The following is a 19777-nucleotide window of genomic DNA, read 5'->3' as shown; positions in this document are numbered from 1 at the left end:
GTATGCCTGAAACTTGATTTTTCTTTTACAATTTGTTACAAAAAAAAAAGACTTTTAAATTTGTTTCATCTTTAAAATTGCCGATTTCTGATCTACCTAAGTGCATCGTTACCTATATCTGAGTAAACACTTTCACCAGGTGTTGTTCCTCCTGGAACTTGCTACTGTATGTACAAGTCAGCACCCATCACTCGGGCCCCAGTCAACTGCTAAAGAGAAAGGTGTGCATTGCATTCTGCTTTCTTCAGTATCACATCCTTGTTTTACATTGTATTTACATGGTTATAACAGTGTATATTTAGATGGAGACCGTGTGCTTTATATAAGACCTATACAAGACACAGAATATTATGCTGCACAGATTTGCACTCTTCTGAATATACAACCTGGTGACTTGTTCTTCTGCCTTTACAGCTCCTAATTGTCTCTGTTCTTGTGAGACATTTCTGGATTGCAGAGCAGAATAAAGCTGGGTTTTGGGTGGATCAGGGTTGTGACTGAGCACGAGTTAAAATGTAACAACCTTTTAATCTGGAATGGTAGGAGATATTATTAATGTGACAACTTGCTTATCTTGAGCTTTGTGGGCATATGGTCTGGGCCACACACTATGGCTGGAGAAATAAGGCCTCATTTATAACTTATGGACACAGTCGTGTGTACGGACACCATTCATTAAAAGTTCTTGATCCTAAATGCTCTTCATGGTTTGTGCTATTGCACCCACACTGTGTGTTCTGGTGAATCATATGAAAGTGCTCCTATTCATGCAGGGTTCCCACTGCAGACTATGGTATCTAGTGTGGAAGACCCGTGTCCCTTTAATGCCGAAACCCTGGATATAAGACAATCTCCACTTAAAAATGTTCATCTGGTTTGTCAAACTGTGTAATTGCACATGCTTTAACACATTGGACACAGTTGTGCAGGGCACAGAAACATATGTGACTGCAATTGCCCTGGAATGGTTGGGAAAATGTTGCATTGTGGGTAAAACTACATTTTGCACTTTATATCTGTAAATGAGACCTGTGGAGGTCTATTTATCAAGTCTAATTTCTGTGGTTTTAGAAACTCACTTTCTCTAAAACCACAAATGTCATAAATTTTTTTAAAAAAACGGAATGAAAAAAATACAAACGGGAAAAGATGTGAAAACCGCACCTTTTTTATGTTGTCGCACAATAAAAAGTCAGCGTAAAACACCCGAAAATCTTGAATCAATGAAAGAACTTCCAGTTGTAAAAGGGACATCTGCAATTGACTTCTACATGTTCACATCTACGGTTTTAGCTGGAGTATTCTGATTCAGAACGGTCACACTTTTTTTCACCATGATTTATTTTTTGTTGTTGTATTTTTAGCATCAAAAAGCCAGATCTGAAAACGTTGCGGCTTAATAAATTGGCCTCATTAAGTGTAGGAGGTTTGCCCACATCATAGTTGAGCTGAAGGAGGTAGTAGCAAGTTCAGGAATTGTATTTAGTATGCACTGAATCAAGAATAGGGTTCAGGATTTGGCTGAATCCCAGCTGGATTTACCAAGTCCCAAAGCTGGCCATATAATTACAAATCATTGGGCAAGGTCCCCATTGAACCTGATGTGCCCACCTTGAGCAATATTGGGCTGATCATTCGGTCCTCAGGCCAAACAATCAGATCACACCAGTGGGGATGCAATTTTCCACCAGATATTGGTTGGAGAGGCCATTGGAGTGTCACATACACATGCCAATAAGCTAACAACTTGGTCCAAATCGTCCGCATTCTCTCATGTACGGCCACTTTAGTGTTCAGCTGAATCTGCACCTTAAAGTCATGTTATTTTAAAGTGCTTGCAATTAAACATTACAACCTCCCCAATATTTGAATTTGCAAATTAGGGTTTTGATTTAGCTGAATATTATGTGGAGGATCTAGAAATGATGGTGTTTGCATGGAGTAGAACTGTGAACAGAAAGTAATGGTGTCTGTGTTCAGGAATGCTTTGCATATTCGCTACAGTTTGCCAGTGTTCCCACATTGCACGTTTTCCATTTTTGTGTTCACTCTGATGACTTGCATTACGTATGCATTTTAGAAAGCAAAAACCCAAACCTTGCAGCTAATCCTACACTGCTTTATTATATTTGTGTGAGATCTGTACTGAGAGGGACATCAGTGATACAGACCTAGAATATAGATACCTCTAGTGAATTCCTTTGGTGGGAATGTACTGCTAGTAAATTATTCACAAACAGCTGTCACATAAATGAGAATTGTCAGAAATGGTTACAATATTATGATTATCTTATGCATGTTTAGCTTAAACATGACACAGATTCTCATTTGTGTTCCAATTAGTCCTTGATACAAGGTAAACTTGCTGCACCTTAAACATTCCAGTCTCTTTGGTTGGTGTGATAAAAAAAAGGCCAGGATACAAAACTAACTTTTTCCATTCAGGGGTAAAAATTAAAACTCATGAACACTTGAATGTAACAGGGACACATCCTTTACTATGTATTGAGTTCTATAGGGAAGCTATAGATGTGTGTTGTAAACTGGAACCCGTTGCTGGGGGCTTACACTCTTCATGTGCCATAGTGTTGATATTTAAAGCTGCATGTACAGTAGCCCTATGACTATAATCATGGTTTTCCTCCAGATATGAGAAGTTTTGCTCTTGTGTTTGCGATGGCTATAAATGTTTTCCTTTTATTTTTCAGTTTCTCCGGGTGTGATACAAAATGGAGCCAGAGTGTTGAACAGAGGAATCTTCCCAGGTGTCCGACCTTTGCCAATTAATCCTATTGGAGCAATGGCTGCCTCAGTCAGGTAAGTGTGCACTGCTGAACACACACACATGTTGCATCAATATCACATCAGTGCTGGGCTTCTTGCATTCCTCTAAATCCTGTGTAGTGAATCCATTTCCCTGCTGGCCTGTCTGATTGTATATGTAGCCAACATGCTAATGTTTTAACAGTACCACTGATGGAATCCTTTAACAAGACAAACTGTCACATATCAACAGCAATATTTAACCCTGTGTCAGCAATGGCTGCAAACACATTAGGATTTTGTCCCACACCTGTTTATATGAATATTTCTACTACAGCATCACTTTTATGTTGTTAAAAAGTTGAGGTGTCATTTTCAAAGTAAAACTGATAGTTACAAGACAGTCTTCCTTGTTCTGGACACAACACAATGTGCAGATGTTGTATGAGATGGCCTCACCTTACAGACGTGTAGGGCCCTTGTGCTGCTATGTAATAATCATTCACTACATACACCAAATTAATCTAGTTACAGGATTGCTCCTCACGTGGCCCTGGTGGTTGGTTCACCATCAAAACACTTTTTTCCATTCAGTTTTCAGCTTTAGATGTTCACCAGAAATAAAGACTTTTTTTCAGTTGCTTTCCATCTTTTATTTCTTACCATTTTTCTATAATGTAAGTTTAAAGTTAAATGTCCCTCTCTGTGATGTTTCAGTCTGGCAGCTCAGTTATCCATGTGCAGATTCCAAACAACTACAATTTGCTGTAGTAGTTAATACATTTCTGAGCAGCATCTGTGGAATATTGTGGAATAACAGGTCCCTTTAATAAATCTGATGCTCAGCAGGGACAAGGATAAGAAATGTATCAACTAAATGTATTATTTAGTATAGAGTTGGTGCCCTCCTCCCCACCCCCTCAGATCTGCTTCAGAAAGAAGGTGGAAAAATAAACTTTACACTTTAATATTAGAAAAACAGTCACATATAGGAAATGGAAAGTAACTGAAAAAGTCTTTATTTCAGGTGAACTGTCTGAAACAAAAGGAACTGGAAAAAGTTATGGAAGGTGAACAACCCTATAAACAGAGCTAGCTGAAATACACCAAGGCAGCTGTGAATATGTAGAGGACAAAAAAACCATTCTGTCTGGTATAGGCCAAAGTGATCATGTACAACTGTGCTGTCCAACTTCTGTGGTATCAAGGGCCAACATTTTACTGGCCTATGTGGTGGAGGGCCAATAATGGAAGTTAGTGTTGGCCACTCCCCATTTTAAACCACACCCATGTTACCACAAGAACTTTTAAGATCATATCCACATTAATGGTGGTAGCACACCAAAAAAAACAAATGGTTGGTGCTCACTGCAGGGGAAATCCCTCATCACTCTTATGTGAAAAATTGAAGTCAAGTTAAAAACATACCCTTAAATCCATATGCCTCACCCTCCCCTGTGGATAATACAACAACCCCCCAACACATGATTAAACACCTTAGGGGCCCTTAACAACAATTTCCAAATGCTAACAAACCCCAAGAACAAACCCCTAACAGGCTTACATCCCACAGGTAGCGTAGGGCAAGCAGAGAATGGAACACACAAGCAGCACTGGGCAAGCAGAGAATGGCACACACAGGGAAAGCTCTCAGTCTAATATGTACTACATGCAGTGACACAGTGCTGGTGTGGCATTAGCATTTTGTATAAAGTGTGAACAGGTGAATAATATGGGCAGTTTCAGTCTGGGTCTCAGGTGTGAACAGTACAGGACTTTAGGATGTGAACAAATAAGTGTGAACAATGCAGGGGGATCACAGGTGTGAACAATACAGGGGATTAGAGTCTGAATTTGAGGTTTAAACAAGGCAGGGGCCAGTTAATCTCTGTAGTGATACCTTTGAAAGTTTACATATAGTAAGCAGACACAGCATGTGGGGGGCCACAGAAGGGGGGGTCGCGAGCCGCCAGTTGGACAGCCCTGATTTACAACTTCTTCCTACACAGCACAATGATCCATCACATACAGGCATTGTCAGTCACGGCCGAGGCTTCACACGTGTCTTACACTGTACTTGGAACTGATGATTTTTACTAGAATACTGTCTAGATTCTGTAAGTGGGATATTATTATGACTCAATAGTCTTTGTAAAGGGTAAATAGGCTTACATTAATAAACACACAATTCAATACCTTGCTTTATTGTAAATGCATATGCTATGACTTGTTATTTCAGTTGTGATCAAGCTTTAAAGGGGCACTATCATCATAACTGGCTTTCAATATTTAGTGGTTATGTGTCTGAAATATCTGTTGGTGCATTGTCCTAGGCTTTAATAATACTAGGGAATTAAGCTTTACTTACGGTAATGTTGGCTAACTGTGGGGTCCAGATATTTCTGAATGTTCAATCAGGTCCAATCCTTTAAAGGGGGTGGTTCACCTTTAAGTTAACTTTAAGTATGTTATAGAATGACCAATTCTAAGCAACCTTTCAATTAGTTTTCATTTTGTATAGTTTTTTAATTGTCTTTTTCTTTTGACTCTTTCCAGCTGACCCCCATCTAAAAAATGCTCTGTAAGGCTACACTTTTATTGTTATTGCTACTTTTTATTAATCATCTTTCAATTCAGGCCCTATCCTATTCATATTCCAGTCTCTTATTCAAATCAATGCACGGTTGCTAGGGTAATTTGGATGCTAGCAAACAGACTGCTGAAATTGCAAACTGGAGAGCTGCTGAATAAAAAGCAAAATAACTCAAAAAACATAAATAATGAAAAGCAGCTGCAAATTGTCTCAGAATATTGCTCTCCGCATCATACTAAGAGTTAATTTAAAGGTGAACAACCCCTTTAATAATGAGTTCAGGATTCTTCCATAGTAGGTACATTCAGGAGAATAAGAATTCTGGCTCATCTGTAGTGTAAAGGATAGTTGCTGTTGTAGAATTCCAAAGTGTAGGTGTGGCTACAAAAGAGGTTCTGCTGCAAAAGGTGCCTTTATTCACAAACACGACATGTTTCAAACTTGCTTGCTCTTTATCAAGTGTATGTTGGCCAAAATAGTGTACAACATTTAAACATAATAAGCCCCTCCCACCATACATATGATTGGTCACTGCAGCCACTGCTGAGAGGAGTTGCAGCCTGACTGCATAAGTTCCACAAGTCCAATAACACCCAGGTGATGACATCAAAGTCCAACTCTTCATTCACTGTGAAGAACTGCTCCCTCTTCAGGAGAAAAGTGAAGTAACCACAACTCTAATAAAGTCTTTTAACTCTGTGTAGTTTTTCTTTCTTTATAGTGAGAGCTGTAACAAAGTCAATAAAATCAATAAAACCTATTTATACGTAACACCTCTGCACTGCCTATTCTAAGCCTGCTAGAGTCAACCTTATTCGAAACAAAGTATACATTTGAACTCGTGTCACATTTTACTTCAACATAATTGTTTTAAGAACTTGCTGCCACATTTTAACTATAACTAAAAATTGTTACAAAAATATCTTACCGTACAGGAAAATCATTTCAAATTGAAAGGCAGCTCTATCTGTTAGGGGAATGAGAGCAAAGTTAGTAAAGTTACTAAATGAAGCACACCATATTCCATTGGTCGTTCAAGCCTAATGGTTCTAGCGCATTGAGTTTTTTGATCCATATGGCTTCTTTTTGGAGGAGTAGTTTTTTTATCACCTTCTCTTTGGGGTTCCTGAACCACCTCTAAAACCAGCCACTTCAATTGTGTCATATTGTGTTTATTTAGGTTAAAATGGCATGAGACAGTAGTATCGGTGTAGGTGTTAAGCTTGTAGTTTTAAAAGGGATACTGTCATGGGAAATAGTTAATAGTGCTGCTCCAGCAGAATTCTGCACTGAAATCCATATCTCAAAAGAGCAAACAGATTTTTTTATATTCAATTTTGAAATCTGACATGGGGCTAGACATGGTGCTCTGATAAACTTCAATCACTCTTTACTGCTGTACTGCAAGTTGGAGTGATATCACACCCCTCCCTTTTTCCCCCCAGCAGCCAAACAAAAGAACAATTGGAAGGTAACCAGATAGCAGGTCCCTAAAGCTGGCCATAGACGCAAAGATCTGATCGTATGAATCGAGGATTCGTACGATTTTCGGACCGTGTGTGGAGAGTCCCGACATTTTTCGTCCGGCAGAGATCGGTCGTTTGGTCGATCGGACAGGTTAGAAAATTCCTGTCGCCTGCCGATCGTAAGATTTTCAGTGGGAGACTGTCACTAGCTTTGGTTGGACATAGATATCGTACGATTGCTGTCAGGGGCAGAACATTGCTGATCTGTTCTTTAACTAATCTGACTGGTAAGACTTTGATCTGAATGGTTAGTGACGGGTCGGGAGATGGGAAAGTCTGATCGTACGATGATTCGTACGATTGGATCTTTGCATCTATGGCCTGCTTAACACAAGATAACAGCTGCCTGGTAGATCTAAGAACAGCACTCAATAGTAAAACCCATGTTTTGCTGAGACACAGTTACATTGAGAAGGAAAAACAGCAGGCACAAGTCATATGACTGGCGGCAGCTGGGAAATTGACAAAATGTCTAGACCTATGTCAGATTTCAAAATTGAATATAAAAAAAAACTGTTTGCTCTTTTGAGAAATGGATTTCAGTGCAGAATTCTGCTGGAACAGCACTATTAACTGATTCATTTTGAGAAAAAAAAACATGTTTTCCGATGACAGGTTCCCTTTAATATCACCTCTGTGTTCTTTTATCCTGGCTTTGATTTGTCTTGCAGTTTGTCCTACATACACTTTCCGGCAGGGGCATTTTAACATGTGCACGGCCCCCATAGTATTACAAGTAGCGTAGTGTTTGAGTTGGATACTGTTACCTTTTGTGGGGTGTTGTACAACTTCCCCTTTGAGAATTGATGGGCAACAAACACAACTCAGAAAGTTCCTATGTATGGTTTGCTTTTAAATATTTTTTCCATTCTTGTAGGCGCTATAGCTTCCGCAGGACTAAGTATGTCTCGTAATATAGAGCCTCTTTTATAACTGAACAACGGGGGATGCGAGCAAATTTTCCCTAAAATCTTATAATTGTGCAGTATTGGCCAGAATCTTTTAATGATTCTCTCAATTGGTTTACTTTGTTTGGCAAACTTGCTAACAAAAGGGATTCTCTTTTGATGAGTTTTACTGGAAGTCTCCGTAGTGAATTTGATAGTGGAGTGTTTAGTATTAGCCTCAGCGGCCAATTTGTGAATCTTTACCACATCCCCCTTCCAGACAACCAAAATATAGTCCACATACCGTAGATACAGTGTAATCTGGTCACTGTACTTGTGCTTAAGAAAAAATTCCTTCTCCAGCGTGTGGACGAACAGGTTTGCAAATGAATGGCTACCGCCGCCCCCATTGATGTACCCTGGCGCTGCCAGTAGTACTCCCCCTTAAACCTAAAGTAATTCCTTTTGAGGACTATATTGAGGCAGTCCAAAAGGAAGTAGATTAGGTTGTTGGGTAAGTTAGTCTCAAGTAAAGCCTCTTCTACACAAGTAAGTCCTTGATCTTGTGGTATAGAGGTGTACAGGCTAACAATATCAATACTGCACAGGGTACAATCCATATTCAATGATGGTAATGTATTTAACCGATTTAATAAATCATTAGTATCCTTTAAACAAACTGGAATGTTTTGTACCAAAGGTTGTAAATATGAATCGACAAATTTTGAGAGTGGCTCCAAGACTGACCCTACTCCTGAGACAATTGGACGCCCTGGAGGGTTTAATAGGGACTTGTGGATTTTTGGTAATAGGTACAAAAGAGGGGTACGTGGATGTTCAGTCATCAAGTACTCCATGGTATTCTTAGTGATGGTGTTATTCTTACACCTGTCATTCACCAACAAAAAGATTTTCCTCATTATTTCAGATACAGGGTCATGTACAATTACTTGATAATGCCCAGGTGTAGTAAGTTGTCTCATCACCTCCAATCTGTACCCGTTTTTATCCATAACTACAGTAGCGCCACCTTTATCTGCTTTTTAGATAAAGATATTATCATTATTTTTTAAGGATTTTAGTGCCAATCTCTCGTTATAGGATAAATTTGGTACAGATTTACCAGGGTGATCCCACAATTTTTTTTACTTCATTAGTCACCACCATTTCAAATGCAGTCAAACTTTTGGAAGTTTGTGATCAAACTTTTGGAAATCAATTTCCCATTCAACAAACTCACTATAATAAGTAGGTATAAAGCCTAGACCGTGATCAAGTAGGGTCAACTCAGCAGGGGACAAATTGTAGGCAGAAATGTTCACAACATTAGTCTCTTTAGTTACCTGTGTGATCTCAGTCTGCTTGTGTATTGTTCCCTCTGAATAGGGGCTCGGGATTTTTCTTCTGGGTTTGAGGCTGGTGTGTTTCCTGGTATAAAAAACCGGCCCCGATTAAGTCGCTGCTGCTGGAGAAGTCTCCCGAATCCCCTTATAGAGTGAGGGCTGTTCTGGCTGGCGTCTATTGCTTCCTGTTGGGCCGCGTTTCCACTGCCCGTCGCCACTATGTCGAGAAGGAGAGAACCGTGCCACTCTCTGCTTCTTTCGGTCCCCTCTCCAGGTATAGACTTGGTTCCTGCGGTAATCCTCGGTGTTACGGTCAAATTTGGCCTGTTTCCGCTCCACAATGTGTTCCCGGTGGCGTCTCAACACTTCCTCGTGTTCCCGCAAGATGGCCACTGCTTGCTCCGCCCCTCATTCTCGCGTGATTTCGTCTTTAAATTCACCGATTCTCTTCCGTACTGTCACCAATTTAGCATGTAGGCGCTCAATGGTCAAAATTATCAGGTCAAGGCTGCATTTATTGCAAATCTCCTGCCATCTTTGTGTCAACACAGAATCATCAACACATAAATTAGGTTTCAAATCGACTCTTCGTCCACGAGGGATCCGTCTTTGTCTAGCATATTGTGCCAAAGAAATCACGTGTAGGTTCAAACTTAACTCTTTCCTTTGAAGGTTCAATAAGTCTCTTTTAGTATCTGTAACGGTTGTTGCGCCGCTTAGGGGGGATATCTCCCTCCTCTATTTCTCCCAGGATACGTTGAATTTCAGCGTCACTCTAGGCAAAGGAAATGGCACCACTTTGATCAGTAGCTTGATCAGGATCATTCATTTTTACCTAGACCAGGTAAATAGGGACGTACCAGGGTTGGATGGTTTCACAATTAGTAAAAAGAGGTGACAGGTACTTTACCCTTGGTTGAGTATTTCGAATATCCTAGCACTTTGCTTCCATCCAAAGCCAATCAATGCAGAATTCCAAAGTGTAGGTGTGGCTACAAAATAGCACAGAGGTTCTGCTGCAAAAGGTGCCTTTATTCACAAACACAACATGTTTCGAGCTTGCTTGCTCTTTATCAAGTGTATGTTGGCCAAAACAGTGTACAACATGTAAAACATAATAAGCCCCTCCCACCATACATATGATTGGTCACTGCAGCCACTGCTGAGAGGAGTTGCAGCCTGACTGCATAAGTTCCACAAGTCCAATAACACCCAGGTGATGACATCAAAGTCCAACTCTTCATTCACTGTGAAGAACTGCTCCCTCTTCAGGAGAAAAGTGAAGTAACCACAACTCTAATAAAGTCTTTTAACTCTGTGTAGTTTTTCTTTCTTTATAGTGAGAGCTGTAACAAAGTCAATAAAATCAATAAAATCTATTTACACGTAACACCTCTGCACTGCCTATTCTAAGCCTGCTAGAGTCAACCTTATTCGAAACAAAGTATACATTTTTGAACTCGTGTCACATTTTACTTCAACACAATTGTTTTAAGAACTTGCTGCCACATTTTAACTGTAACTTAAAATTGTTACAAAAATATCTTACCATACAGGAGAATCATTTCAAATTGAAAGGCAGCTCTATCTGTTAGGGGAATGAGAGCAAAGTTAGTAAAGTTACTAAAGGAAGCACACCATATTCCATTGGTCATTCAAGCCTAATGGTTCTAGCGCATTGAGTTTTTTGATCCATATGGCTTCTTTTTGGAGAGTAGTTTCTTTTTATCACCTCCTCTTTGGGGTTCCTGAACTACCTCTAAAACCAGCCACTTCAATTGTGTCAAATTTTGTTTATTTTGGTTAAAATGGCGTGAGACAGTAGTATCGGTGTAGGTGTTAGGCTTGTAGTTTTAAATATCACCTCTATGTTCTTTTATCCTGGCTTTGATTTGTCTTGCAGTTTGTCCTACATACACTTTCCCACAGGGGCATTTTAACATGTACACGACCCCCGTAGTATTACAAGTAGCGTAGTGTTTGAGTTGGATACTGTTACCTTTTTTGGGGTGTTGTACAACTTCCCCTTTGATAATTGATGGGCAACAAACACAACTCAGACACGGGAAAGTTCCTATGTTTGGTTTGCTTTTAAATATTTTTTCCATTCTTGTAGGCACTATAGCTTCCGCAGGACTACGTATGTCTCGTAATGTAGAGCCTCTTTTATAACTGAACAACGGGGGATGCTAAGATACACTTGATAAAGAGCAAGCAAGCTTGAAACATGTTGTGTTTGTGAATAAAGGCACCTTTTGCAGCAGAACCTCTGCGCTATTTTTTATCCACACCTACACTTTGGAATTCTGCATTGATTGGCTTTCGATAGAAGCAAGGTGCTAGGATACTCAAAATACTCAACCAAGGGTAAAGTACCAGTCACCTCTTTTTACTGGTTGATGTTGTAGGATACCCTTCCCAGTAACTGTCAAAACATTATTTTACCTGTATACATAAAGTAATACAAGTAGTAGGCAGTCTCACACACTAAATATTTGGTGCACAAAACTATCAGATTTATCCCAAATCCAAAAAACTAACTTAACTTTCTAAGCAAAGCAACATCAAGACTTTGTGGACTAACTTAATTTTCTGCCGACTGTAGCCAGATGGGCAAACAACAGAAAGCACTGTTGTTTCAAGTTCATTATATTAGCAGTGTAAAAAACAATAAAAACATCTTGAAAAAGTGATTAAAAATAATGTGGATTGCAAGCATGATCAGAAGAGTAATTTTATATGAAATTGTTTAGTGGGTTTACATTTAATCCTGGCTGATATCAGTCCCAGCTCATCCTGTAATCGGCCTCATTCACCTTCCATCAATGACTTTGGAATGTCAGTTACTAACAAGTAGAAATCCATGCAGGCAGGGAAGACACAGGAACATGGCGTTCTCTAAATGATAAAAGAACGGTCTATAATCTAACATTTGTCTTTATTAATTAACTATAAGTTCATTTCATATGTGTTGATTAAACCCAATTTAAATATTACAGTATTAGACTGTGGGAGATGGCCTTCCTGTAATGTAACCACAAAACAACCTCTAGGTAATGGGGAGACGAGATCTGAGCTTTAATATCCCAAGTGAAAATGAGGGGGTGGCTTTCTGTAGGATTTGTCTCTACAGTGTCCCGTGGAATGAAAAACCAATTGAGTATTGTATAGATAAAATTGTAAGGTGTCTGCCCAACAGGTGTATCAGTCTTTTGGGGCTTGTGTGTGGCACGCTGCACTGCCCCCTATTCTGACTCATGTCTTGTTTAACCCTTGCATTATAAGGACTTGTACAGAGGAGGAAGGGGGTTAATGTTTTGGAAAGTTCCACCCATTTTAATAACTCACATTTTGTATACAAGGCTTAGCCCCATGGCAACAGAATAAATTGTTTGGAATAAAATATTTATGAGTCTTGTTGACGCCCATCTGAAGGATATTGCTCTGTGTAACAGATCAGAAACCTGGAGCAAAAGCTCATTTCTGTTGTTTGTCCAGACTGCTCTAGGAAACTGCCCATCATTAACCTTGTCTCTACCAGAGGCTCCTCTAACTGACCAAACTCAGATGTGTGACTATTTACACACAGCTTTTGGCAACTTGCTTTTGACTCACACTAGGCAAATGTGCAGAAGTAACATACAAATATCCAGGTTTACAACTTACAATTTCTCATTTGATCTGTATTCCAGACCAATTTTGGATTATTTGGATAAAAAGAAGTCTATGGGAGATGGCCTTTCTGTAATTCAGAGCTTTCTGGATAACGGATCCCATACCCGTATATGTTTGGGTATTTAAATATAATGTTGAACAGAGGTCATTATATAGAAAAACACGTGAAATGCACCAGAATAAAATACATATGGTGTCACTTGTAGCTTGACTGCACCAACAATGCCATTGACTGCTGTTGCATGAATTTTATGTATTTGTATACATATGGATGTGTATGTAGCCTTATAGTACATCATATTTACATTTATATAAAACCATTTTCTTTTTTTGTGTTAATGACTGTTTAATAAATATACTGGTAGGATTTGCCTTCATATAAAAGTAAAGCTGACACTATTCGTGTCTGTCACATATAAGCCCATGTATAGGGGTTGCTATACTCAGCAATAAACATGTATGGTACTACTAAAACATATAGTATTCAATTAAGGGGACATTTATCCAAAATCATGTGGCAGTGTTTAATTAATATGTATAAGCTAGGAGTATTCTCCCTTGTGATGAACTCAACTAACTTAAATTTCCATAAATGTGACTGTATTTAAGAAAGATGGGTTAAAGGGGTTGTTAACTTTTAGTATGATGTAAAAAGTGAAATTCTGTGACCATTTGCAATTGGTTTTAATTTTTCATTAGTTGTTAGAATTGCCCATTCTATAACGTACTAAAAGTTAAAGGGGAACTATTGCAAAAATGAAAATTTAGTTTTTTAAATATACCATTTCTGAAATAATCAAGTTAATCTTCACTATCCCTCTTTCAGCATCTGTTTCTCTTCATGTCTTCATGCAGCAGTTGGGTGTCAGATAATCATTGACAGTTAGATCCAATATATCTTATAGGGGGCTCATTTTGCCTAGAAGATGTATTAGAGCTCACTCTCAATCCTTTCTCTCTACATGCAGGGCAGTTATTTTGTTAGATTTTGTTTGTACTGGAATCAGTTATTTGAGTGAGCTACAATAATCTGCCAGGCAAATAAGCCCCCCTATTAGATAAATTGGATGTAACTGTCAATGAATATCTGACACCCAACTGAAGACAGAATGAAGAGAAGCAGATGTTGATAAGAGGAATAGTGAAGATCAACTTGATTATTTCAGAAACAGTACAGAATATCTAATTGATTGTATTTAGATTTCTTATTTCAGTATTTTTTTTTCAGTAATTTTTATTTTTGCGATAGTTCCCCCTTTAACTAAAAGATGAAAAAAATCTTTAATCTTGGTAAAGAAATTACACACCAATGTTCATGTAAGTCTCAATCCCAGTATTCTATGTCATTTGAGGAGTCTGACATTTTGCCATTAATTTCGATGTTATTTTGGTAGATCTGATCTTGACAAATGAAACTTCTGAACAATTCAAGTTTGTTAGAAATATGGAAAGTCAGGATTGTGAAACCTCAAATCAGTGACATTGATGAGTAAAATCAAAGTGGAAACCAAATTGGCCGCATTAAACGGGAATCTTGACCTTTGATAAATGTGTCCGTATGTAGGAATTGCTAACATGGGGTTATTAAAAGGAGACGATTTGATGTTTCCATTTAATTGAGACCTGTTTTTTATTATAATGTAGCTATTTGTCCTCCCAGATCTTCATATTGTATTATTTCAGATCTAACCATTAACATGTTTCTTTTGGCTCTGTTTTTGTAGAAATGGGATTGCAAATTGCCGAACGAGAATGGAGAGTGAGCCGTCGTGTGGATCTCCCTTAGTTAGCAGTGATCCCAAAGATGACCACAACTACAGCAGCGCCAAATCTGCTAACAAGAGGAGCTCATCGCCCAGTGACTCCATCTCATCCTCCTCTGCCGACGATCACTACGAATTTGCAGCCAAAGTCTGCAGAGAAGGCAGTGATATCAGCTTCCAGAGCCACGAGAGCTTCAGCGAGACAGAGGAAGAGGACAAGAAACAGATAAAGAAAGAGTTGAAGGAGCCCCTTGTTGAGAGTGGCTACTCTTCCCAACACAAGAAAAAGCAGCATTTACTAAAACTTCGGAGGATCCCCAGTGATGCCCTTCCTCTGAAAAAGAGACGCACAGAAAAACCACCTGAGAGTGATGATGAAGAGATGAAAGAGGCAGCTGGGTCTCTCTTGCATTTGGCAGGAATTCGCTCTTGTTTGAATAACATCACCAATCGGACGGCAAAGGGACAGAAAGAGCAAAAGGACAAAGAGACCACAAAAAATTAGTGCAAATCATAGATCTGTTTGGATTTTAAAATCATTTCTTTCAGCACGTCAGGTGAATTCTAATGATTTTGTGGCAATAGCAACATTTTTCCCCTTTATTTTTATTTTGGTGTTTCTTTTGGACCCTTGAAATGTTTATTTTTTAAAGGAGATTGAAGCCATAGAACTCAGCTAACTAACATTTTCCGACGACAAAATAAAAAAAACAAAAAAAAGTTTCCAAAAGCCAAAATCACCTTCACTCTCAACCGCTCTCCAGGAAGGAATAAATGGTTTATCCGGTCTCAGTGGCAACCACCTGTGTAAGAAGGGAACTGGCTGGTTTTAGGACGGGGGGCATACCTCAGATATTCCTGGCTGTCGTAGCCTGTCGGCCACCATCTCTTACAAAACAGACAGAAACAAATGAAACCCTGTGCCATATATATGTGCTGAATAAGCCCACAAATGAATCACTTTTGCCACTGTATGATACATATTTCTGTGTAGAACTGAATAATCTTGCCAGTTGGTGTTTATAAAACTAGTGAACTTTGCCTTCTACTCCCCCTTTCTTTGCTGGTGAAGGTTGGCAGAATGCTATGTAAACCACACTTGCAGAGAAAAGCTTTCCAGTCATTGGGCAGGGGGATGCCATACACTTGAATATTGGCTATACTGTGCTAAAATCCCATAATATATCACTTAGATGTCAGATTTACCATTGGCTCCTCCAAAACAGCAAATTAAAAAGAAAACAAATGCTACAGAAACTGCCAGAAGTATTATGCTGACAAGGGGCATACTAACGCACACAAGCACTGCCCTCCGATATGTGTTACCACGGAAACCGGAATTCCTTTGGATGGAAATTCAAACTACAGTTTCAGACGCAACCATTAGCCAGCAGCAAATCCGAAATTCTTATCCACAGGTGCATGGATTCCTAGTCAGAAATTGCAACCTTTTTTTTTCCAAATTGACAACAAAAAGTTATTGTAAGGTAAATAATGTATTTAGCATGAAGCATGAATTATTTTCATATAAATAGAAAAAATAGAGAAAAAGGCAATGCCTCTAATTTGTAGGCCATGGGCCTGGACATTTTTATTTTTCCTTTTTGTTTTTTTTTGAAGCAGGTTTTTAAGGTCTAACCTTCTTCAGGGACAAACAGTTGACTGTTGGGGAACTCACTCTCTCTCTCTCTCTCTGCAATATATTGATACATACAAATGTCATTCTCTGGTAGGGCTTGGATGGTTGAACTAAACTGCCTTGTCTGCACATTCAGCCCTCCCCCTACTGTATTTTTCTGTTTATATAAACAAAAACGTATGTCTTTCTCCTTTTATGTGTATTTGTTAAACAAGATGCAATAATGTAAACAATTGGAGTAGTGAGCGTGAATGAGAGAATACAGGGACGGTTATTGGATAACAGTGTCACACACAAAAGTGCTCCTGGGTATAGTGCACTGGGTAAAACACGAGCTCTATTACAGTCATGCCAACCCTGAGTGATAATTAATAATCGGCGTTATTTTAGATAGAGTGCGCATTACCATTGCCCAAGTATACAACTTCTACATGATTTTAAAGGGAAAATCCTAATATCGAGTAGATTGTAACAACCAAACTCAATTGGAGAGGTTTTTAATTTTTTAACATTTTCCAGTATGTTTTGCCTCTAATTTCAATATTACAGATACCATAATGTATATACTATTTCTGACTTTTAAAAGGGGTTGTTAAACTTTGAGTTAACTTCTAATATAGAGAGTAATCCAACAAAGCATTCTGCATTTGGCTTTCATTTTTTATTATTTGGGATATTTGCTGAAATTGCAAACTTGAAAGCTGCTGAATAAAAAGCAAAATAACTCGCTCATTGCTAGGGTATAAATTACCCTAGCAACCATGCGTTGATTTAAATAAGAGACTGGAATATGAATAGGAGAGGGTCTGAAAGATGAGTAATAAAAGTAACATGTCTACAAATGCGTTTTTTAGATAGGGTCAGTGAACCCCATTTAAAAGCTTGATCAACTATAAAAAAGAATACATAATGATGACCAGTTATAAAGTTTCTTAGAATTGTCCATTCTAGAACATACTAAAAGTTAACTTAAAGGTGAACCATGCCTTTAACATTCTATGTTCCACTGACACTAAAACTAGCCCTTCTCCCAACTCAGCCATTCTATATTGTATTAGCACCTTACTGGGCTGTGTATGGGGCCACAAACCACTGCCAGATATTGACTAGAAGAGCTGCAAATGTCCAGCAGGCAACCTACAAAAAACTTAGGATAAAACAGCACTGACCATGGGAAACTCCTATGTATGGATGCTGTTCATACATTTATCATGATTCCTGTCAGTGCCATTAAACTAGTCATGATAAATCCTACAACACAGAATCAGAATCACCCTTTAACTTCTGGTCCAACCTACAGCTCTATAGGTACTGGGAGATTCTAGGAGCACTAGTTTAACCTCATTCATTGCATGATTTACCATATTAATATGTATGAGACTCAATCACTGCCAATAGAAAGTGTTTTACTGAAAGGGATATTAATAACAATTTAGACATTAGAAGCATGCATGTAGCATACAAGTGACACATACACAGAATTATGACATATTTGTTTACATCCAGATATCACTGCCTGCTATGAACTTGGTGCTTCTTTTGCAATAAACAGAGACTTAGGGGTGCCAACAAAACACACATAAACAAGGCAGCCCACTAAAATCTGCCCCACAAGGAAACCCTTTAATAAAGGTGGTTGTTAGCAATCTTACATATACCTCACAGCTAAGGTCTCTATGCACATTTAGTCAGACCGATTGCTCTTGAAGGCAACCAGGGATTGTGACTTTATTGAAACTGGTTGTGGAATCCCCTCAGATTACATCAGGGGAGGAAGAACATTTTGGAAAGGCTATGAGTAGCATGCTTTCCATTGGAATTCATATAATCATACAGTGATATGTGCCTCCATTATTCTCTAAATTCCTACAATAGTAAAAGTGGAAGCTGCTCTAGTGGGAATGAATGCAATCCTTAGCCCAGCCATCGCTTACAAAACAAATGTCTGCAGGGGTTCAATAGATTCTCATTAAAAGGAACACATTTGCCACCCAACCAGCCAGTGCTAATGTTCTTTTCCAATCCAGATTCTTAGCCACAAACTAGGAGCACAATTATGTTCATGACTCTATAGATTCTTGTTCCTTTGCTAAACAAACCAATCCCCTTGTCCGTCTCTCTGGCTCTCTCCTACCAAAGAGCACTGGCCAGTCTTAAAACACATAATTTCACAGATTGTATTCCATTTTCTTAAACAGTTCTTTAATTGCATATTCTCCGGACTGTAAAAACACACAAATGTAATGTGTACTTGCCATGATCAGTGAGGATTGGTAGCGCCTGTATTTGAGAGGGAAGTCGTTGTTTTCTGATCAGCCACACTCACTACTTCAAATTGTCCTGCTATAAAATGTTGAGGAGAAAATAATGTGTGTATGTGTGTATGAAAAAGAATACATTTTTCACTTGTAGATCTTTTTATTTTAAGGATTCTGTAACATTTCTAAAATATTTTATTTTGTTGAAAAAAAAATAGTTATAAAGCAATCAAAAGGGCCGCTTTGTTGTGCCAGTTGGAAGTGTCTGTGGCAACGTAAGGCTCAGTTTAAACTCTACAGGCTTTGATCTGATTCTAGTTTGGTACCAAAGGAAGAAAAAAAGGTGCACTCTGAGAATCTTATGGGTTCATACAAACTGTTCAAGAAGATGCAGAGTTTTAATGCAAGATTCAGATTTGGCCTTGATATCCTAATCTTATCACAGATGTCAGAGAAGCCATGAGATTCTCATAGGAATGTACTGTTCCCTTTTAGCAAACAAGGACGGATCCAACTGTAGGTGTGGAGCTAGAAAAACTGACTGAAATCTGCTCTGTGTACATTAAGTCCAACTGGTAACAATCCTGCCTTGCTGGGGTACACTGTAGCACTCTGCACAGCAACACACCAGCAATAGTAGGACAACAAGGTCCAAAAAAAAAAAAAATCAAACCTTAAATGGCCAAGATGAGGAATAAGTACAACTGAGAAGATACTGCCATTCTTTAATCTGTACTTATTATGTGCAACTGCCAATGTTCTGAACCTAAAGAACTGTCATCAATGGAGGAGTTCTGTTTACCAAGCAAGCAGGCAGAAAGTGAGAGCAATCAGCCGGTTATTAGCAGATAAAGGAAAATGATGATTTTAAAACATACTTTGCATTTCACATTTTCTTGATGTGTAATCATATTGCCAAAGAAAACCTATTTCATCGATTATTGTAAATAACACTTTCCCAAAATCTACCATAACGTTTCTGTGATGTATTGTCTTCCAGTTGCAATAAAATTTACTGAGTTGCATCAATTGACATTATTGGCGAGTTTAATTGCGGTGATGTTCATTATGACATCAGAACGTTTGGTGTAAGAGAAATAAGTGCCAAAAAAATAGATAAGCGACTATTTGCCAATAATAGCCCTCTTTTACAGCCAGAAAGATTATACCTCTTACAACCTCACTTCATTTTCTTAAAAAAAGCAACATTGCAAGAGCTTTTTTAAATTCTCATAAGCGAAGAAAGTATGAGACATAAGACATGAGGATGGGCAAGATCAGTAGTCAGTAATATAAAAGATGTGGCATTAAGCACTATAGTTAGCAGGGG

At 38.6% G+C, this 19777-nt stretch overlaps 1 protein-coding gene across 8 annotated transcripts in view; it reads left to right on the top strand.

Annotated features, from left to right (window-relative positions):
- The window catches only part of foxn3.L (forkhead box N3 L homeolog), a 163289-nt gene extending 143813 nt beyond the window's left edge, over positions 1-19476 (top strand). For 7 of the 8 annotated variants that reach the window (XM_041571875.1, XM_041571876.1, XM_018228566.2 and 4 more), the window contains 2 exons: positions 2709-2817; positions 14512-19476. In XM_041571875.1, the coding sequence (XP_041427809.1) occupies positions 2709-2817; positions 14512-15055 (653 nt within the window). In that variant the 3' untranslated portion in view covers positions 15056-19476. 8 annotated transcript variants of the gene reach the window in all.
- The last annotated feature ends 301 nt before the right edge of the window (positions 19477-19777 follow it).

Source organism: Xenopus laevis, chromosome 8L, assembly GCF_017654675.1.
Source record: "Xenopus laevis strain J_2021 chromosome 8L, Xenopus_laevis_v10.1, whole genome shotgun sequence".
Taxonomy (NCBI): Eukaryota; Metazoa; Chordata; class Amphibia; order Anura; family Pipidae; genus Xenopus; species Xenopus laevis.
Note: the sequence above shows the minus strand (reverse complement) of the source record. Positions and strands in the feature narration are given on the sequence as shown.